The sequence below is a fragment of the Coffea arabica genome, chromosome 4e (genome assembly GCF_036785885.1).
Source record: "Coffea arabica cultivar ET-39 chromosome 4e, Coffea Arabica ET-39 HiFi, whole genome shotgun sequence".
NCBI lineage: Eukaryota > Viridiplantae > Streptophyta > Magnoliopsida > Gentianales > Rubiaceae > Coffea > Coffea arabica.
The window spans coordinates 35,481,493-35,504,291 of record NC_092317.1 but is presented as its reverse complement, the minus strand read 5'-3'; the positions used below and the strand labels follow the sequence as shown (position 1 = coordinate 35,504,291).

At 39.8% G+C, this 22,799-nt stretch overlaps 1 protein-coding gene across 1 annotated transcript; it reads left to right on the top strand.

The window, feature by feature from the left end:
* Window positions 1-12,980: 12,980 nt before the first annotated feature.
* On the top strand, window positions 12,981-17,402 carry LOC140005593 (uncharacterized). Its single transcript, XM_072046600.1, has 4 exons — window positions 12,981-14,620; window positions 14,741-15,038; window positions 15,117-16,687; window positions 17,048-17,402. Exons 1-4 carry the CDS (start codon window positions 12,981-12,983, stop codon window positions 17,400-17,402), a joined length of 3,864 nt encoding a protein of 1,287 aa, XP_071902701.1.
* The last annotated feature ends 5,397 nt before the right edge of the window (window positions 17,403-22,799 follow it).

Here is a 22,799-nt window from a genome sequence, read left to right as displayed (position 1 = left end):
ACACACCCTAACCGCTCTCTTGAAACATCGATATAAACCGTATAGCTATCCTTCCCATTTGGCAAGGCTAACACTAGAGCCATGGTCAATTGTTTTTGAGCTCTTGAAAACCATTCTCACACTTAACATCCCAAATGTACTTTCCTTGTTTCTTTGTCAAGTTAGTTAGGGGTCCCGTAATTCTCGAGAAATTCTTTATAAATCTGCGGTAGTACCCCGCTAGACCCAAAAAACTTTGCATTTCAGTAGGATTCTCCGGCCGTTTCCATTTAGCTACAACGTCCACTTTAGCCGAGTCTACAGTAAGTCCATCCTTCGAAATTATATGGTCTAGAAACGCCACTTTCTCCAACCAAACTTCATACTTGCTAAATTTAGCAAACAACTGGTGCTCTCTTAGGGTTTGTAACACTATTCTCAAGTGTTGTTCATTCTCCTCCCTTGTCTTCGAATACACCAGGATATCGTCAAAAAACACCACCACGAACTTATCCAAATAGGGTTTAAACACTCGATGCATTAGGTCCATGAATGCCGTGGGGGCATTGGTTAAGTCAAAAGGCATTACCGCAAACTCAAAATGCCCATATCGAGTGTTAAACGTCGTTTTTGGCACATCCTCCTTTTTAATTCTCAGTTGATAATACCCTTGCTGAAGGTCCAACTTAGAAAACACCACAACCCCTTGTAATTGATCAAACAACTCATCGATGTGGGGCAAAGGATATTTATTCTTAACGGTTGCTGCATTCAAACCTCGATAATCGATGCATAACCTTAAACCCCCGTCATTCTTTTTGACAAATAGTACTGGATTACCCCATGGGGACTCGCTCTCGTGTATGAATCCCCGTTCTAACAGGTCTTGTAATTGAAATTTTAACTCCTTAAGTTCAGCGGGTGCCATTCGATAAGGGGTTTTTGAAATGGGAGTAGTTCCAGGTACTAGGTCAACCTTAAATTCAATTTCCCTTTCGGGTGGCAATGACCCCAACTCCTCCGGGAACACATATGGATACTCATTCATCACTGGCATATCTTCTAACTTAATCTTTTCTCCTGAGATATTAACCAGAAATGCTAGATACTCCCGAGCCCCATGACTAAGCAATTTTCTAGCCCTAATTCCCGAAATAAGGGCAGATGACGCTAGAATACCCCTCACGTTTAGTTTTAGAGTTGCCTCACCCGGTATGCAAAACTCATCTACCTTCAAACGACAATCTACTCAGGCATGATAATGAGCTAGCCAATCCATGCCTAGGATAACATCGTACCCCTTGATGGCTAGACTTATGAGCTCAACTACTAATTTTCGCTCCCTAACCCAAATATCACAGTTTCTATACACCTCATTCACAAGTAAAGTTTGATTACCCGTAGGTGTTCTTACTTCTAAGTCATATGGAAATCTTTCAGCTTTCACATCAATTTCAAGCATAAATGTGGGGCTAACAAAAGAATGGGTGGCATCAGGGTCTATCAAAATTTTGGCTAAACGATGGAAAACAGGAGTCGTATCTTCCACCACCTCTGTCGGTTCAGGTACCGATTACTGGTCCAACGAGTATACCCTGGCTGGCACCCTTGACCTGGTCCCTCCTGCATTGGTCGGTTTCGGGTTTGTTTTACCAACTGACTGAGTATCGCTGATTAGTGGCCAGTTGGCAATTTGATGTTCCATACTCCCACACCTTAAACACTTCCGAGCTTTTCTCCAATAGTTATCCTCGGTATGGTTTGATTTTTCACAATACCCACATGATACTTGGGAAGCGGAGGTCTGGCCTCCCTGTGGACCACCTCTCCCCTGTCCTCTTCCGCTTTGGTCTCCCCTCTGAGTACCACCCCTCGATGCACTCGTAAACCTTCCCCCTCCAACTCCACGACCAGCTTTAGCGGGTGGCATGTTCCGATTACTCTATGCCGGCCCTTGAGCTCCACTAGGCGACTCTCTCCGTTTCCTGTGAAAATTTCTCACTTGTGCCCTGGCAGTCTCTATTCTTTGGGCCTTCTCCAAAACCTCCATAAAAATATTAATTTGGGCTGCCGCCAAGGCCTCCTGTACCTCTACATTGAGCCCTTGCACAGACCTCCGTACCCTCCTTTGCTCCGAGCTATCAGTTCGGGAGCAAATTTTGATAGTTTGGTAAACTGAGTCTCATACTCAGCTACACTCGAAGTTCCCTGGCGGAGTTTAATAAAATCATCCTCTCTCTTCTCCTGGGCGATAGGTGGGAGGTATTTTTCGTTAAACTCCCGCACAAAGTTCAACCAGACCCATGCGGTTCCCTCTCTCTCTGACTTAGCTCTAATCACATTCCACCAAGCCCTGGCTAGACCCTCAAACTGAAAAACCGCAAATTGTAAGAGCGGCGAATATATTGATCATGGTTTCCAATCATCTCTCCGCTCCCTCAGGGTCCGGTCCTCCCAAGAACTTAGGAGGAGAAAATTTTTGGAATCTCTCTTGGGCCCTATCTTATCCCATTTCAGGATCTCTAGGTTGATTTACAAGGGTTTGACACTGTTGCTCTACCAAACGGGCCAGGGTATTAGTCATTTGTTGAATTGCGGTTGCCACCTGATCCCCTCCTTCCATCCGGGGTCTAGGTTGCGGTCCAACCGTTTCACCTTTTTTTCCTCTCGGTTCTTGCACTGGTTCCTTTGTCTGTCTACCCCCACGCCCACGATTAGAGCCACACCCTCGAGTAGCTCCCTGATCTTGGTTTCTTCTACCTTCCATGATTCTTGACTAACCAATTATATAAATATAAACAAAATAAGGTATAGCTCAATAAAAGGTTTTCAAATCATAAAACAGGGGCAGTAAGACACATTCAATATAAACATTGCCTTTATATACACAGCAAAATAAGTCACACAACAAGTTAAAAAGTACTATACATGCCAACCTAGTCAAGTTAAAGGCTTATACTAGCCAAGGGACATAGAACAAAACAAACCCTAATTACATCCATCGTAACACGTCACATTCAAAAACAAAAGGGACGTGTCATCCCACTATGTCCCTAACTACCTCACAAAATCTCTCAAACCTTGAGCTAGGGGTCTAGCTAGATGTCGACCCAACCGACTTGGCAGGTGAAATCGGCTCCTCCTCCGGATCCTCTTCGTGATCCTCCTCGGGGTCCTCCTCCGGTTCCTCCTCAGGAGCACCAGGGACCGCCTGCCCTTGACCCTCCTCGGCCAAGTCCTGAACCACATCATCTACTAGAGTCCCGCACTCGATCAGAATACGGTCGGTCCGGTCTCTCACATCTCCAACTACCCGAACAAGGCGACTAGTAATCGCCTGAGCCTGCTCCCTGAAGGCATTAGTCTGCTCTTACTCCTCCAGAACCGAAGCCTCAAGCTCTCGGATCTTGGCACTGTGTACTCGGAGGGTTGCCTGGAGATGCTCTATCTCTATCTGGCACCTACGATTGGCGCTACCCAATCACCTTCACTCATCGTCCACGGCCAGTACTACCCTATCAGGGTAGGAGTAGGTCTTCCAGCAATCGCAGCGCCGAATCTTCCGTGCCGGAGACCACCGACACATGGCCCACCGGGACTCTCCTGATAGGTCAGTACACGACATACAGGCCCCCCAAGGTGTACCTCGTCGGCAGGTACGAGCTGAGATGGCCCGGCACCCCCAGTAGCAGCTTTACGCTCCATCACCAACATTACAAGTAACATTGCAAGAAGAGCAAGTTAGACATATAAATCGAGGCTAAAGGCTTATTCTCAAGTGTGAAACCCTAGCCTAGCATAACCAAACTATAACCAAGGCATGGCAAGTATAAATCACTCAATCAACCCAGATCAATTCAAACCTAGGCTCTGATACCACCTGTGACGACCCCACCTCCCCCTAGAGCTTACCCTAGGGTTTAGCGAGTTGCCTGCCCAAATCTCGCTAGGACTCACTCAAATAAAGTTCGAGAAAATAACTTACAAATGTAGAAAAAAATAAATAACACAATCCCTTCAACTTAATATATATACATTAATACTCCGTTCCAACTACAAGGTTCATACATGCCCAAATATATCAACGGATTTACAATTCATGTACACACAACCCTAGTCGGGTGCTAGCGTGAGTACAAATTCAAACTTCAAAATAACTAGACTACGCTAGTCTGTACACGTCTCACGCCTCGCTGGTATCCCCTGTAAGGAAAACAAAACTAACGGAGTGAGCTAAAGCTCAGTGATGTTCCAAATAGCAAATTGACCATTAATGAACAGTAAATATAACATAAAAGTGCAATAGCGAGCAATTAACCAACATCTAATATTCAGTATTTCACGTAGAAGGATACAGTTCCACTATAGCTTGATCATATCGTAGTTGACACTCCATCAACTTTCAAGTACAGTAACTAGTCCAGTAATACACCACTTAACTCCAATCTCCGTCCACCAACCAAACCCCTTACCGGGCTCAAATTCCAAGATAAACACTGGTGGTAATACTCGAGTATACCGATTAGTCGAGGAGATAACACTCCACTCGACATCACTAACTACGCAGGGTTCGTTATCTAATCAACCAGACCCTTGCCGGCTCGACTCGATTAACTAGCCATAAGGTTTTTGGAATTCCAGACACGATATACTTCATAAGCATGTATATCAATTCAATTGAAATCGAAGAACAAGAACAAATTACATTAGGGCCAGTGCGATAAAGTACACTCTTGCCCTATCAGTCCACTTATATAACATGTAATCACATTGGTCAAGTATTAAACACAAGTATCAAGTGCAATTCGGTATTTGAAAGCACTCACCAAAAGTGTAGTGCTTTTAGTGATCACCTCCAGGTAGTACTCCTGGCTTGGAGTCCAAATCTGCGGTAAAATATCGATTAAGAACTTTCAAAAGTCACTAAGATTCGAAACTTAAACGTTTCGTTTATCGAGAATCAAGTACTTGAAACTCATTTACAGAGTAGTCGTAAAACTTATACTCGCTCTTAAAACTTGGGAAATTTGAAGCAAGTATACTTTGAAATACCATTTGAGTCTAAGAAATGGAAAAAACGTATTTCGAGTGGTCATTACTTTCATGTTTTCCAGGGGTACAAGTTTCGGCCAAATGCTAACTTACAGACCTCTATGAAACAAGACTTGAATACCCTACGATTCCAGTAAGATTCGTTCCTGAATTCGTACTCAAGTCGCGAGTACCTCTACCTAACCCTTGAGTGTAAATTTGGGCAGTACGCCCTTTGTGTTTACCTATTTTCCAGCCATTTATGGCTTCATTATTTTTCTCAAGGAAGCCCCAACATCACACACCAGAAATATCATCACCACAGCCTTTCAATTAGGCTCCAAAATCACCCAAGTACATCACAAGTCCAATAGTGCAACTAAATATCAGTTTTGAAGCCAAAAGAGGAAATAACAGCTTTAACATCTTATAGCATTTTAGTCACAAATAGAGCTACGTTTATCAGATTGGTATGAATTTTATATCATTTCGAAGCTAAGACAAAGGGCTACAATTTTTATGAAGATCAATCAATCCATTTCACAATTTATCTAGGCCAAAAGTATGGATTACAGAACCAGAAGGTCCTTGTCAGTACGGTAGTCAGTACTGAATTCAAATGACAATAACTCAGGCTACACAATTCCGTTTGAGGTGTTTTTAGATGCGTTGGAAAAGTGAAACGTAGATCTAAAAGTTTCATGTTTTGTCCAAAAGCTAATTTGATAGGAATCAAGGTGAACAAATGCAGCCAAAATGAGGAAATGTCAGAACTGTCCACAAAACTATACCTATGGTAGCGAGGGTAATTTTGTCTTTTCACATGCTACAGTATTTGGATTGAACTGAAATTTTGTAGACAGCCATAAAACATCATTTTATACAACTTTCATGTTTTAACCTATGGCTGATTCATCCTCCATCATGGCCGACTGAAACTGGGCAGAACAGGGTAATACAAAATCAAAAAACTGGAATTCATGCATTCAAGTGCTAATCCTCACAACTCTAACTTGAAACACTACTTCACCTCCTTATCTAAGCTTAGTCACATCATCTTCTATCTAAACAAGAAGAAATAGAGCTGAAAAATTCAAAACCCTAACTCACAAATTCTCTATAATCACCAAAACTACTTGCATAGCTATCAATTAACCAAGAATATGAGTTGTGTAGCAACTTAAGCAAGATTAAGGAAAATAAAGATGATGGACAGCCAATATACCTCACTAAGATGCTTGTAAGAGATATCCACCACCTCTCCTTGTAAAGTTTTAGCACACCAAGCTTCCCACGTGCTCAAAGAAAGAATTAACCGGTTTAGTTTCTTGATTTTTCACTCAATAAGCTAATCTACAAGATGAAAATGGAGTTTTCTTCCCTTGGTTTTTCTCTCTCAATGTCTCAGCCACCAAGCTAAGAAATGGAGAAGAATGAAGGCTAAGGAAGGTTAAGAAGGTTGGTCTTAGGTTGGGTCAAAGATGCATGGATTTCTTCCACTTGTCACCACCAAATTACATCTCAATTTTTTTTCTTTTCTCTTGGTTTTTGAAGTCAAAATTTTCGGCCACCTTGATCAGATTTAGAGCTGATATTTAGGCTCTAATAACAATGAGATTAACTTGATAAAAATGTGGGTCAAATGGTATGTTCAATCGGTAGTGAACGGTACACGTCGGTTCACACCGTTTTTTCATAAATCACACGTACTAGGGTTTTTACTTGCCATTCACTAACTTATTATTATTACTTCTAATCACATATTATTTTCTCATCTAAAACTCACTTTTAATCATCAAATTTAGTACCCCCTCCGTACTGATTACTCACACTATGAAAAGACGTAAAACCCCTAATTTATCGTAACAATGAAAGTAAAAAGGAAACTCTTGTTTCTATGATTATTTATAGCTATTGGGGAAGTGAATGTGTAATAAAGTTATTGTAAAGTAATAAATTTCAAATTAAAGGGAATTTTAAGAAAAATATAAGGAATTTTACGAGTCCTCACAACTAAGTCGTCTGTTGAGCAAATTGAGGAACATCAAACTGATGAGCAAAATGCTAAGGAACAGCAAACTGCTGAACCTTCTACCAGGAAGTCAGTAAAAACAAGGTCTGATGTCCAGACCGCTGTGCCAACTGCTCAATGCAATGGAAAGAAGAAGAAGCGTTCTGCCAGAACACAATCTGAGGCTCAACTTGAAAAAGAACCCACTTCATTACCCAAATTTGTCGATGATGATGCCAGGGAGAGGTTCGAATGAATTTCTCAGAAGGGCTTCATTACTCGGAGAACCATTATCCCTTCTGAATTCCGTAAGTTTGACCTTGAACCTGCTTTTGAACTTTTTGCTTTCTAAAAATGGACTCATATTCTGACCATTCCCAATATCTGTGACGATTGGAAAATTCACACATATTTTCTTAAATTTCCCTCTTATTTTGATTAAATAATTTTATAATATATTTACTACTTATTTATTCCCTCAATAGTTGGAATAAAGAATAGAATGAAGAGTTTCCCCTTTACTTTCATCGTTAGGATAAACTAGGGTTTTTACGTCTTTCGGTAGTGTGATTACTCGGTATGGAGTGTGTACTAAATTTGGTGGTTAAGAGTGAGTTTTAGATGAGAAAAAGTGTATGATTAAAAGTAATAATAATAAGTTAGTAAATTATAAGTGATTACCCTAGTATGTACGAATTAAGGAAAAACGGTGTGAACCGAAGTGTACCGTTTGTTACCGAGTGAACACACCACTTTATTAACTTAATTTCATTGTCATTAGTACAAAAATATCAGCCCTAATTACCCTCGAGAGAGAGAGCCAAAATTCTTGACTAAAAGAAAGGAAAAAGAAGAAAAAATTCAAGATGAAATCTTGTGATGACACTTGGAAGTCATCCAACCATCTTTGACCAACTCAAGTTTTAGCTTCTTATCCTTTCTTGGAGCTTCATTTTTTCCTCAAAATCCTCCATGATGGCCGAAACTCAAGGAAGAAAAAGGAGAGAAGAAAACTTCATTTCCATCTTGATTTGTAGCTTAGTTTGAGTGAAAACCAAAAATCTAAACCGATTAACCACTTACTTAGGAACCTAGAATGCTTTGTGTGCTAAAGTCTTGGAAGGAAAGGTGGTGGATTTCTCTTGCAAGCATCTTGGTGAGGTATTATGGCTGCCCTTCCTATTTTCTTTCCCTTAATCTTGTTTAAGTTTGTATAGCAACTTATACTCTTGGCTAATGATGGTAATTTAAGTAGTTTTGATGGATATGGTAGATTTTTGAGTTAGGGTTTGAGTTGTTCGGTTGTATTTCTTGTTGTTTAGATAGCATATGATGTCTATAAGCTGCGATAGGGAGTTGGGATAGTGGTTCAAGACATGAATGAGAATGTAAACCTTGAATTCATCAAATTCTCAGCTTTAAAGATTGAATTGCCTTGCTTCTGACCAGCTTCATTCGTCCATGTTAGATGCTGAATTAGACTTAGGTCAAAACATGAAAGTTGTAGGAAGTGATGTTATATAGCTTTCTGTAAAATTTCAGGTCAATCAGAGCACTGTCGCATATGAAATGACTGAAATACCATTGACTGCCAAATGTTCTTTTTCGCGGACAGTTTTGAGCTTTCACATTTATGGCTTCATTTTTCACTTTGATCCATAAGCACAAAAATTTAGCTCTATGTTTCAGCTTTCCAACGCATCTGAAAATGCCTCAATCGGAATTGTGTAGCCTGAGTTATTGCCATTTGAATCCCGTGCTGATAACCAGACTGACAAGGAAATTCTGGTTCTGTAATCTACAAATTTGACCTAGATCAACTATCAACTGGGTTGAGTTGTCTTCATGAAAGTTGTAACTATTTGTCTAAGCTTCGAAACGGTATAAAGTATATTCCAATCCGATAAACGTAGCTCCAGTTGTGACCAAAATGCTATAAGATGTCAAATCTGCTATTTAGCCTTTTGTCTTCAAAACTGATTTCTGGTTGTATTATTAGACTTGTGTTATAATTGGATGATTTTGGAGCCTAATCGAAGGGCTATGATGGTAACATTACTGGTGTGTGACTTTGGGGCTGATCTGAGAAAAATAATAAAGCCATAAATGGCTAAAAAATAGGTAAATACAAAGGACGTGCTGCCCAAATTTTCATTCGAGGACTAGATGTGTGCACTTGTAGTTTGAGCGAAGAGTTAGGGTTGAATTGAGCTTGAATTGTCTAGGTTATTCAAGTCCTATTTCATGGAGGTATGTAAGCTAGAATTCGGCCGAAACTTGTAACATTGGAAAATGAAAGTAACGATTAATAGAAATACGTTTTTCTCATCACTTCGACTCAAATGGAGATTTCAAAGTTTAATCGCTTCAAAGTTTTAAGAGCGAGCATGAGTTTTATGAATATTCTCCAAATGAGTTTCAATCACTTGATCCTCGTTAAACGAAACATTTAAGTTTCGAACCTTAGTGATTTCAAAGCTCTTAAACGATGTTTTATCGCAGATTTGGATTCCCAACAAGGAGTAATACCTGAACGTGATCCGTAGAAGCACTACATCTTTGGTGAGTGCTTCTAAATACTTGATTGAGCTTGACACTTGTTTTCAATATTTGACTAATGTGATCGAATGATATTTGATTGGTATGGTCGGGCAAGGGTGTACTTTATCGCACTTGCTCTAATGTGATATGTATGTGTTTATTGGTGCAATTGACTTGATATACTTGTGCTTGATTTGTAAGTGTTGGAGCGGCAGCATGTACCACACTCAATCCGAGTAGGAGGTGCCTCTCATTCTTGTCTCCGTACTTTTATCTTGATTCAGTCGATTGAAGATGTTATCTCATCGAATTCTTGGGAATCCAAACCCCACTGGCTAGTTAATTTAGTCGAGTCGGCAAGGGCTTGGTCGATTAGATAACGAACCATGGGTATCTAGTGTTGTCGAGTGGAGTGTTATCTCCTCGACTAATCGGTATACTCAAATATTACCATCAGTATTTATTGAGGATTTTGGGCCCAGTAGGGGGTTTGGTTGGTGGACGAAAATTGTAGCTAAGTGGTGCTCTACTGGATTGGTTACTTTATGTGAAAGTTGACAGAGTGTCAACTACTACTTGATCAAGCTCTGGTCAAGCAATGGGAACTTGGCTGTTGAGAGCCATCCGTATCCTTATCCTTTGACATGATTATTACTTATGGGGTTATTGTTTCTTTTGAAAAACTTTACATTCGTCCATTTTGAGATTAGCTATTTGAAGAGTTATTGCTCACTTTTATGAACTTGTTATGCTCGCTTTAATGCGGAGGGGCTCAAGGCTGCTCAAACTTCTAGTGCTCAAGTCATGCAAATACCCAGTGGTCCAATTACAAGAGCGCGTGCTAGGAGAATTCAAGAATCACTTCAAGCTCTTGTTTGCACGATTCAAGAACGAGTTGGTGATGACTTGAGGTCCATTGAAGGGTTACATAATGGAGAAGCTACTCTATACACTTTCCTTCAAACGGAAGACCCAAGTGAAGACTAGTCCACAAAGTTCTAGCTTGCTAAGTGCTAGATTGCTAATTAGGGTTTTCGTTACCATTATTAGTTTTTGTTAGCATTAATAATTTCGGTCAATTTCCACTTCACTTTGGCCGAATTTTAGAATGTTATTTTAGCCAATTAGTTGTTAGATATTTTACCCTTAATGAAGGGCGAGGTCGTCCATTGGACCTTCTAGGGTTTGAGTCATGTAAGGCTATATATAGCCTAGGTTTTCATTCATTAGGGATAGAATTCAGATTTTATAAAATATATGTGAGTTATTTCACTCTCTCTTGCCTCAAGAGAATTTCCTTTGAATACTTGAGAATTAATCTCAAGTTGTTCATCGAACTTATCAATCAAGTAGTCTCCTTGATTGTGGCGTTCTGCTATCTATACTTTTGGTTCACTAAATTTGCTAGTCGTGGGTTAAGGAATCTCCTTAGTTCGTGGCTCGTGATTCTAGAAGGGTCAAAGTTCCGCCAATCATCCCAACTTGGTGTTCGTCTAGATCCGTCTCACATCAGTTGGTATCAGAGCTAGTCGACGACATCAAGTATATCCCGTAGAGGTTCTTTGTTTTTCTCCTTTTCTTTTTCTTCGTAAGTTTTCTAGTATTTGTCTTCAATTCTGGTCGTGTCTTTCTTTGTGTCAAGTCCGATTGTTATTACAAAAAAAAAAAAAAAAAATTCTGTCCGCCTTTGTTTGTTCTTGTTGCGTCGTTCTTTGATTTCTTTTGCTTCGCATACACTTCGTGCATTACCTGGTTGTGTGATTCTGTCTTGAAGCCTGCTTTCAAGTGTAACCGAGCTGTGTTTGAATATTGAAAAAAAAAAAAACAAAACAAAACAATTTCTGCGACGGCTAGGGTTTCACTTGCAACTAGGGTTTTCCTTGGGCGCAAGTTTCGTGTCAAATCTGTTCCAGCTTTTAGTTGTTACCCAAGTTGTTTTCATTAATCTCCTAAACTGATTTTTGTGGTTAAACTTGTTTGGGGGTTGGAATCTTGAGGAAGGACTACAATAATCTAGGGATTCTTGAGTTTCGTGAACTAATCTTGAAGTCTCAAATTTTTTTGATAGTTATTGGGGGATTGAAGGAGAACTTTGGTTCAGCATTACATTCTGGAATTTAACCCATGAACAGCCGAGTAATTGTGTGTTCTTAGAGTCAAAAAAAAAAAAGGAAAACAAAGCAAGAGGAATTGCGCGGGTGACAAAAAAAAAAGAAAAGGGAAATTGTGTTCTTTATTGCCAAGACCTGAATTGCTACACTTTGTTTCTTGAATTTAAGCCGCAAAAAAACAGAAATCTAAGGCAAAGGAAGGGTTTAAAAATTCTGACCAACTTCTTCTTGAAAATCTTCAGCGCTTTGAGTCTTGATTATTTGTGTCACCTTTTGAGTTTTTTGATCATCTTGACTCTTGAAGCCCTGTACCTCTCTTCGCACAAACAGCTTCTTGTACGCTCTTGCATCCATACAGGGCCTCCTTGGTTTAGGAGTAAATTTCTGGGGAGTTTCTTGGGCAAACCGCTTGGGAAATTCTTGTGTAACATCACTTGCATTACCTTGTGACGCCATTGCCTAAGACCAATCTGTATAATCTGTCCGTGTGTGGTGCACAGGGGAGGGGCCGAATTGCTTGTTCTTTGAGGGGGAATAAGGAACGAAAATTTGGAAGCAAGGAGAGGGGAGTATAGCCGAATTTTATGAAGAGTTTTTAGAAGCAAATTCTGGAATTTTGAGAGGATAGTTTCGGGAAGAATAGGAAGCTACCAAATTCTGTTTTGCAGCCGACTTTGGAAGGTTTCAAAGGAGCAGAAATCTGGAAATTTTTTAGCTACCAAATTCTGTTTTGCACTTGGTTGACCAGCCGACTTTAGGAAAGGAACAAGGAGAAGGAAATCTGGAAAATTTTAGGAAACAATTCTGTTTTGGTATAGCTGATTTTGAGGAAGGTTAAGGGGTACAAATCTGGAATTTTGGGAACCAATCCTGTTTCCATTTTTTTTTTTTTTTTTTTTTTTTAGCCGACCTTAAGGAACTTTCCAAAAAGTACAACACCTAATTTGTTTCCAGAAAAATCAATTAGGAAAATTAAGGAAACACTTGGGAAACTCCATCATTGTATTTTCCTCGTTTCATTCCTTATCAAAGTCATTCCTCATTTCATTCCTCATTTCAGTCCGTTTCTACTTTTGTTCTTGTTCCTTTGATACAATTGGGAGCTATTTTGATTAAAGTGTGATTGAACTTCCTTGAGAAAATTTCTGATTTCTTCAAAGGAAACAAACAAGTGGTTTGAGAAGTGAATTGGTGAGATCATTAGAGTGACATAAACACTTGAGTGAAAACACGAGAGGAGTGAAACACTTCAGGGAGCAAGTGAGGCATTTTCTACTAACAATTTGTCAAGTTTTGCAGGTTTCACCATGTCTCAGGAACATGAAATTACCATTGCTCAGTTATCACTTAAAATGGATAATATGTGGAAGGAAATGCAGAGGAGATTTGACCAAAGGTTGGAAACAATCCATGAGCAAATTGATCAACTAAGTTCGTCTAGGGCTTCTTCTAGGAAATCTAGGGGAAAATCCACCCTGGGGGAATCTAGTGACTCCAATGCTGATTCGGAACATGAGGCATACGAGCAAAGAAGACCAAAGCGAAACCCAAGAGCAAACGGTGATGCCATCAAGGGGATTAAGATGCAGATTCCTCCTTTCCAAGGCAAATCTGATCCGGATACGTACCTTGAATGGGAGAGTCGAGTGGAGCTAGTATTCGGTTGTAATGACTACACCGATGCACAAAAGTTGAGACTTGCCGTAGTAGAATTCACCGACTATGCCATAGTTTGGTGGGAACAAGTGGTTACAAGCAGGAGAAGGTGTGGAGACCCACCTATAACCACTTGGACTGAGCTCAAGAGACTGATGAAGAAGCGATTTGTACCAAGTCACTACCATAGAGACTTGTACCAAAAACTTCAAACCTTGACACAAGGTCAACGCTCAGTTGAGGACTACTACAAGGACATGGAAATCTCCATGTTAAGAGCTGATATTCAAGAAGATAGAGAGGCTACAATGGCAAGATTTCTCAATGGTCTGAGGGTTGAAATAGCCGATCAACTGGAGCTTCAATACTATGTGGAGATTGAAGATATGGTGGAGAAGGCTATCAAGATTGAGCAAAGGCTCAAGAGGAGGGGTACAACCAGAAATTATAACTCTCATCCTCAACCATTTACTCGACCATTCCAGCCTAGAAGGGAAGAGAGAGGTTCGAATACTTGGACCACTCCAAAGCCGAAGCAAGATCAAGGGTCAAGCTCGCGGCCACCTTTTACTAAAACCGACTCCAAGGTTGTTTCAAAACCAACAATTGAAACTTCAAAACCTAGGAATCGTGACACCAAATGTTGGAGGTGTCAAGGAGTTGGGCATATTGCAAGTCAATGTCCAAACCCAAGGACCATGCTTGTCCTACCAAATGGAGACATTGTCACTGATGATGAAGAGGAGGATTACAAGGACATGCCTCCCTTGGTTGAAGAGGAAGATGAGATAGAGGAAGTTCCAACTCAAGACAAAGTTGGATTGGTAGCAAGAAGGGCCCTAGCTACGCAAGCTAGTAAGGATGAGCTTCAACGTGACAACATCTTTTACACTAGGTGCCATGTGACCAACAAGGTATGCAGCTTGGTGATTGACCCCGGAAGTTGCACTAATGTTGCTAGTGCATTGATGGTGGAGAAACTAAGCTTGCCAACTAGTGAGCACCCCCGTCCCTACAAGCTTCAGTGGTTAAACAACAGTGGAGAGGTACGTGTTCTTAAACAAGTTCTGGTTACTTTTCGCATTGGTAGGTATGCAGATGATGTTATGTGTGATGTAGTACCAATGCAAGCTGCACATATACTCTTAGGGCGTCCTTGGCAATTTGACAAAAGAGTCACTTTTGATGGTTTCTTGAACAAGTACTCTTTCATGCATAATTGTAAAAAGATTACACTTGCACCTCTTACACCTCAACAAGTGCATGAGGATCAAGTTAGTCTCCAAAAAGAGTATGACTTACATACTACCGCCAAGAAGGACAACACCAAAGCCAAGAAATTGGCATTGGCCGACCCTTCTTCAAGCAAATTGGATCCCTCTCATTCGGCCTTTGAGCCCACACGGGAGAGAAAATCCAGCATGCTTGCCAAGGTAAAAGATGTGAGAAAGGCCTTGCACTCTAACCAGGTTTTATTTATTTTATTTTGTAAGGGGTCTTTATTCACTAATGCTCCTGATGCTTCTTTGCCTAGTAGTATTACTAACCTTTTACAGGAGTATCAAGACGTCTTTCCTGAGGATATACCTACTGGTTTGCCTCCATTAAGGGGAATTGAACATCAAATTGATTTCATTCCTGGATCTTCCCTTCCAAACAAGGCACCATATAGAACCAATCCTGAGGAAACCAAGGAGCAACAACGACAAGTGGAGGAATTGCTTAGTAAGGGTTGGATTCAAGAGAGTCTAAGCCCTTGTGCTGTACCAGTTCTACTTGTTCCAAAGAAAGATGGAGGATGGAGAATGTGCACTGATTGTAGGGCAATTAATGCCATCACGGTAAAGTACCGCCATCCCATACCTCGTTTGGATGACATGCTTGATGAATTACATGGGGCTATCATTTTTACTAAGATTGATTTGAAAAGTGGTTACCATCAAATTCGCATGAAAGAAGGAGATGAATGGAAAACTGCATTTAAAACAAAACATGGACTTTTTGAGTGGTTGGTCATGCCTTTTGGGCTAACCAATGCACCAAGTACTTTTATGAGACTCATGAATCATGTTTTACGATCTTTCATTGGTAAATTTGTGGTTGTTTACTTTGATGACATTTTGATCTATAGTAAGACTCTAGATGAGCATGTTGTGCATTTGCAAATGGTCCTCGATGCACTTCGCAAGGCAAGCCTCTACGCTAACCTTAAGAAGTGTACATTTTGCACAAACCAATTGGTTTTTCTAGGCTATGTTGTTAGTGAGCAGGGAATTCATGTTGATCAAGAAAAGGTGAAGGCTATTAATGAATGGCCAACCCCTACCAATGTAAGTGAGGTGAGAAGTTTTCATGGCTTGGCAAGCTTCTATAGGCGTTTTGTCAAGGATTTTAGCACAATTGCTGCACCACTTACATCAATTATCAAGAAAGATGTGCAATTTCATTGGGGAGAGGAACAAGCTAAGTCTTTCCAATTACTTAAACACAAGCTCACACATGCACCTGTTCTTAGTTTACCTAATTTTGACAAAGCTTTTGAAGTAGAGTGTGATGCTTCTGGTATAGGTATTGGAGCTGTTCTACTCCAAGAGGGTCGCCCGGTTGCCTACTTTAGCGAAAAATTGAATGGAGCTGCTCTCAACTACTCCACCTATGATAAGGAGCTAATGGCCTTGGTACGGGCTCTCCAAACATGGCAACATTACCTACGCCCTCGTGAGTTTGTCTTGCACACCGACCATGAGTCGCTCAAGCATATCAAATCCCAAGACAAGTTGAGTAAGCGACATGCACGATGGATTACATTCATTGACAGTTTTACCTTTGTGATCAAATACAAGGCAGGTAAGACGAATGTAGTGGCTGATGCACTCTCGAGAAGGCATACCCTTATCATTACATTAGATGCTAAGTTGCTTGGGTTTGAATTCCTTAAAGAATTTTATGCAACTGACTCGGATTTTGGTGAGATTTTTAACTCTTTGCCACGACACTCTCGTGAGCATTATTTCATCTTTCAGGGGTTCTTATACTACAAAGACAAGCTTTGCATTCCCAGGAGCTCCATGCGCACGCTTCTAGTCAGGGAAGCTCATGGAGGTGGTTTAATGGGGCATTTTGGCATTGCCAAGACCTTGATGATTCTCCAAGAGCATTTCTTCTGGCCCCGCATGAGGAGTGACGTGGAAAGGCACATTGAAAGGTGTGTGACTTGTCACCAGGCAAAATCAAAGGTACACCCTTATGGTCTCTATACACCTTTGCCTATTCCACATGCACCATGGGTTGATCTGTCGATGGATTTTGTGCTTGGTCTACCTAGGACTAGAAAAGGACATGATTCAATCTATGTGGTAGTTGACCGTTTCTCCAAAATGGCTCATTTTATTCCTTGTCTCAAAACAGATGACGCTAAGCATGTTGCAGATTTATTCTTTCGTGAGATAGTTAGATTACATGGCATGCCTCGCACTATTGTGTCTGATAGGGACGCCAAATTCCTTAGCTATTTTTGGAAAACTTTGTGGTGTAAACTAGGTACTAAATTACTATTTTCTACTTCTAGCCACCCACAAACTGATGGTCAAACCGAAGTGGTTAATAGGACTTTATCCACCCTATTGCGTGCCATTATTAAAAAGAACATTAAATCTTGGGAAGACTGCTTACCACATGTGGAATTTGCTTACAATCGCACTGTTCATTCTGCTACACATTATTCGCCGTTTGAAATTGTGTATGGCTTTAACCCTCTCACACCTTTGGATTTAACTCCTTTACCTGTTCATGAGAGAGTTAACTTGGATGGTAAGAATAAAGCTGCATATGTACGTGAGCTACACACTAAGGTGCGAGCCAACATCGAGAAGCGTACACTTCAGTACATCCAAAGTGCCAATAAGGGGCGCCGCCAGATGGTCTTTGAGCCTGGCGATTGGGTATGGATACACATGCGCAAAGAGAGGTTCCCAGTCAAAAGGCGTAGTAAGCTACTTCCACGGGGAGATGGTCCATTCCAAGTCCTGGAGCGTATAAATGACAATGCTTACAAACTTGAACTTCCAGGTTAGTATGGGGTACATGCTACTTTTAATGTATCTGACTTGAGTCCTTTTCATGCAGACGATGAGTTTGATTTGAGGACAAATCGCCTTCAAGAGGAGGGGACTAATGCGGAGGGGCTCAAGGCTGCTCAAACTTCTAGTGCTCAAGTCATGCAAATACCCAGTGGTCCAATTACAAGAGCGCGTGCTAGGAGAATTCAAGAATCACTTCAAGCTCTTGTTTGCACGATTCAAGAACGAGTTGGTGATGACTTGAGGTCCATTGAAGGGTTACATAATGGAGAAGCTACTCTATACACTTTCCTTCAAACGGAAGACCCAAGTGAAGACTAGTCCACAAAGTTCTAGCTTGCTAAGTGCTAGATTGCTAATTAGGGTTTTCGTTACCATTATTAGTTTTTGTTAGCATTAATAATTTCGGTCAATTTCCACTTCACTTTGGCCGAATTTTAGAATGTTATTTTAGCCAATTAGTTGTTAGATATTTTACCCTTAATGAAGGGCGAGGTCGTCCATTGGACCTTCTAGGGTTTGAGTCATGTAAGGCTATATATAGCCTAGGTTTTCATTCATTTTAGAATGTTATTTTAGCCAATTAGTTGTTAGATATTTTACCCTTAATGAAGGGCGAGGTCGTCCATTGGACCTTCTAGGGTTTGAGTCATGTAAGGCTATATATAGCCTAGGTTTTCATTCATTAGGGACAGAATTCAGATTTTATAAAATATATGTGAGTTATTTCACTCTCTCTTGCCTCAAGAGAATTTCCTTTGAATACTTGAGAATTAATCTCAAGTTGTTCATCGAACTTATCAATCAAGTAGTCTCCTTGATTGTGGCGTTCTGCTATCTATACTTTTGGTTCACTAAATTTGCTAGTCGTGGGTTAAGGAATCTCCTTAGTTCGTGGCTCGTGATTCTAGAAGGGTCAAAGTTCCGCCAATCATCCCAACTTGGTGTTCGTCTAGATCCGTCTCACATCAGCACTTTATGTTTAGGATGGCATCTCATAATAGACATTTGCATCTTCTGTATTTTAACATTTCAAGTACTCTGTACTCAGGATTCTGGTTATTTGGTTAACTCTGTTGGTTTGTAAACCTTGGTTAACTCTAATATTTTGAATGGTTTCTGGTTACTTTTGTTGGTTATCTTTTGTTTACTTAACTCTGTTTATGAATACTAAATGATTGGTATCTTGTGACTGTTGATTTCTGATAATTGATTGCTGATATTGATGATTGCTGATATTGTTTGGTACTCTTGGTTAATAATGTTTCTGATGACATTGATGTTGGGTTTCTGGATGTTGGATACCGGATTTGAATCATCTAATGATGACAAAAAGGGGGAGAAATGGATGATAAGAAAATGGAATGCCAGGAAGTTTTAAAGTCTTCTAGTATATGTCTGAGGGGGAGTGGCACTTAGAGTCTTCTAGTATATGTCTGAGGAGGAGTGGCACTTACAATTTTTTTGATACATTATGCATTAAGTAAGGGGGAGTTTTGACTTAATGATTTTTTTTCTCTCCATCCATTGTTTTGTCATCATAAAAAATGGGGAGATTGTAAATCTGAGTCCCTAGCTTTTGATGTTTACAAATCAAATGGATGTTACTAATTTTCTCCTCAAAGATCATTCTGCTTCCCCTATTAAATTCTAGTAGTTCCAAAGTGATTATAATTAGTAGTTTGAATCCTTTAGTTGTCCAATATGATTCTTCCCAAGTTCTCACAGTTTTAGTTTGTTCGCTTAAATTCTTTCCTCCAGCGATTTTAGGTTGCTTTTGTTGTGAGACCCCGAAGTTTTACTTGTCTGTATAATCCTTATGTGAACTCACTTACCTTTGATTCTTGGTTGCTTTAATGGTTGAATTTGAGTCAAGGGAGTGAATTTTGTTAAGAAAAGTTTCATAATGTCAAGTTGTTAGAAAATCTAGAAATTTTCGCAAGAGGCTCTACGCAGCTTTAGGAAATTGGCTATAACTTTTTATAGGAAAGTCGGAATTGAGTTCCGTTTGTTGCGTTTGAAACTAGACTCATAGATCTTCCTATGGTATAAAATTTAGAGTTTGATTCAATCTCTATAAATTCCAAAAAATTTGCAAAGTTGACTGAAAATTCTCCCCTGCACAAGTAAACATAGGAATGTTGTAGTAGATGATGGCTCAATTTGGACCAACTTATGAGCTGAATTTCTTTGAGGTGTGTTCTAAAGATTATTAACATTTGAAGTCTAGTTTTTAACAGGCCAAGTTGTATGAATTTTTGATATTTATAACTCAAGTTATGATTTTTCTAAAGGAAGGACATAAGTTTGGGTTTGTGGTGTGTCTTTGGTGCATTTTGGTAGTGTGATCACTTGGTGAGGTGTGTGTACTAAATTTGGTGATTAAGAGTGAGTTTTAGATAAGAAAAAGTGTGTAATTAGAAGTTATAACAATAAGTTAGTGAATTATAAGTGAAAACCTTAGTACGTGCGAGTTAAGGAAAAATGGTTAGAACCGACGAGTACCGTTTGTTATTGAGTGAGTGCACCACTTGAACACTACGCTATTACCTTAATAGCCTTGCTTTTATTTCAGTTAATTAACCCTAAAATATCTCTTAAATTAGCACAAATTTTGACCAAATGAAGTAAGAGAAAAGTCTAGAAAAAGCCAAGTGTCATGAAACCTATGGAAGTTGGATTTTGACCAACTTGTTTTAACTTTCCTAAAACAAAAAATTTGACCAAGGTGTCTTCATTTTCTTCTTGCTTTGGCCGACCAAGATGGTCCATTTCTCCTTGTCTTGACTGAAAATGGTGAGAGGAAAAACAAGGAAGAGCACTTCATACTACAACTTCAACCCTTCCTTGAATCTTCAAGATTTCATCCTAAGCTTGTAATCCAAGAAAGTGACTCTAAGGAAGGAAGAAGACTTTTGGTGGAGAAAGTTGGGGAGACAAGGAAGCTTATGGTTGCTCTTTTCAAAGAGTTTAAAGGTAATCATGTTTAGAAACCATCTCTTCACTTTTAACTTGCATTTTAGTAGATTTAATGCTTGTTTGTGGTAGATTCTATGAAAAATTTCATGGGTTGTGAAGTTGGTGGAACTTTTCTAGCTTTGATTCATATTTTTCTAGCCATGACATGGTTATATTCAGCTTTGTTATAGACTTGAGAGAGCTGATATGAAGATTTCTAGCTTTAATATGCCTTTTAGCTTCCAACTAAGAATTTTCCAACTTTAGTAGAGAATTCTGCCCTGCTTCTGACCAGCTTCATTCGTCCATGTTAGAGGTCGAATTAGGCTTAGGTCAAAACATGAAAGTTGTAGGAAATGTGTTATCTAGCTGCCTGTAAAATTTCAGCTCAATCGAAGCACTGTAGCATGTGAAATGACCGAAATACCCCTAACTGCCAAATGTTCTTTTCCGCGGGTAGTTTTGAGATTTCACATTTTTGGCTTCGTTTTTCACTTTGATCCATATCAAATCAGCCTTTGGCCAAAACACGAAAATTTTAGCCCTACATTTCAGCTTTCCAATGCCTCAATCAAAATTTTATAGTTTGAGCTATTGTCATTTAAACCCAGTGCTGATAACCAGACTGACAATGAAATTCTGGTTCTGTAATCTACAAATTCGACCTAGATCAACTGTAAACTAGCTTGAGTTATCTTCATGAAAGTTGTAACCCTTTGGCTTAGCTTCGAAACGGTATAAAGTGCACCCCAATCCAATAAGCGTAACTTCGGTTGTGACCAAAACGCTACGAGATGTCAAACCTATTATTTTGTTATTTGTCTTATACATTAGTTCTGATCAATTTGCTAGCATTGTTTTGTAATTGAATGACATTGAGCCTATTGAAAGGCTATTGTGGTAAGATTATTTGTGTGAGATTTTGGGGCTGAATTGAGAAAAATAATGAAGCCATAAATGGTTGGAAAATAGGTAAACACAAAGGGTGTACTGCCCAAATTTTCACTCGAGGATTAAGCGTGTGTACTCGCGACTTGAACGAAGATTTGAGGCCGAATTGAACTTGGATTGTCTATGGTATTCGAGTTTTCTTTCGTAAAGGTATATAAGTTGAAATCTGGCTGAAACTCGTACCCTTGGAAAATGAAAGTAGTGACCACTTTGAATATGTTTTCCTCATCTTTTAGACTCAAACGTGAATTCCAAAGTTTAATCGCTTCTTTAGCGACACCAAAAGAGCGAGCATGAATTTTCTAGAGTTTGACAAGTAACATGGATACTATCTAAATGATTTTCATTTACTTGATCTATTTAAAGCGAAACTCTTTAGTTTTGAACCCTAGTTGATTTCAAGCTTTTGAATGATATTGGGAGTGTTTGTGTGACGACCCCACCTCCCCCTAGGGCGTGCCCTAGGATTTAGTGAGTCGCCAGCCCAACTCTCGCCAGGACTCACTCACTCATATCAAATAAAATAGGGTGCAACCTCAATAATGAACGAAATAACAGTTCCCAAGTTTGGGACATACAAATACATTCATTTCTATCTCAACCATCCATACAATCCCAAATACATCAAAAGATTGGAGTTCTAAATACATTCAACCCTAATCGAGCGACTAGTGCGAGTACAATTACAAAATTTAACTTGTGACGACCCCACCCCCCCTAGGGCGTATCCCAGGGTATAGTGGACCGCCTGCCCAACTCTCGCCAGGACTCACTCACTCGTAGCTCGAGAACTAAATAACACAACAAATTCAAACTTGATATATACATTGATGCTCAAACCCAGATACAAAGCTTCTACATACCAAGACACTTTCAAGTGTTTACAATTCAAGTACAATCAACCCTAGTCGGGTGCTAGCGCGAGTACAATTACAAAATTTCTAAAAACTGGACTACGCTAGCCTGTACCAGTCTCACGCCTCGCTCGTAGCCCCTGTATGAAAAACAAATGGCGTGGAATGAGCTAAAAGCCTAGTGAGGTTCCAAATAGCAAGTTGACAATTATTGAAAAGTTCACGTATCAAAGTGGCAAGTAGCGAGCATAACTAGTCCATAAAAGTGAGCAATAACACTTCAGGTAACAAATCTCAAAATGAGTGAGTGTAAAATTCTTTTCTAAAAGAAACAATAACACTACGAATAAGAATCAAAGTATAAGGATACAGATGGCTCTCAGGAGCCAATTTCCTATTGCTTCACAAGAGCTTGATCAAGTATTAGTTGACACTCCGTCAACCTTCAAGTAAAGTAACCAATCCAGTAGTGCTTCGCTTACCACCAATCCGTCCACCATTCAACCCCCTTACCGGGCCCGAACACCAACTAAACACTGGTGGTAATACTCGAGCATACCGATTAGTCAAGGAGATAACACTCCACTCGACAACACTAGATACCCATGGTTCGTTATCTAATCGACCA

What these genes read in the sequence shown, in the direction of transcription:
- LOC140005593 (XM_072046600.1), top strand. Translation starts at nt 12,981, where the DNA reads ATGTCTCAGGAACATGAAATTACCATTGCTCAGTTATCACTTAAAATG. An exon ending in CAAGTTAGTCTCCAAAAAGA is followed by an intron (nt 14,621 to 14,740) that starts GTATGACTTACA and finishes CACACGGGAGAG; the next exon opens with AAAATCCAGCATGCTTGCCA. An exon ending in CCAAGGAGCAACAACGACAA is followed by an intron (nt 15,039 to 15,116) that starts GTGGAGGAATTG and finishes CTTGTTCCAAAG; the next exon opens with AAAGATGGAGGATGGAGAAT.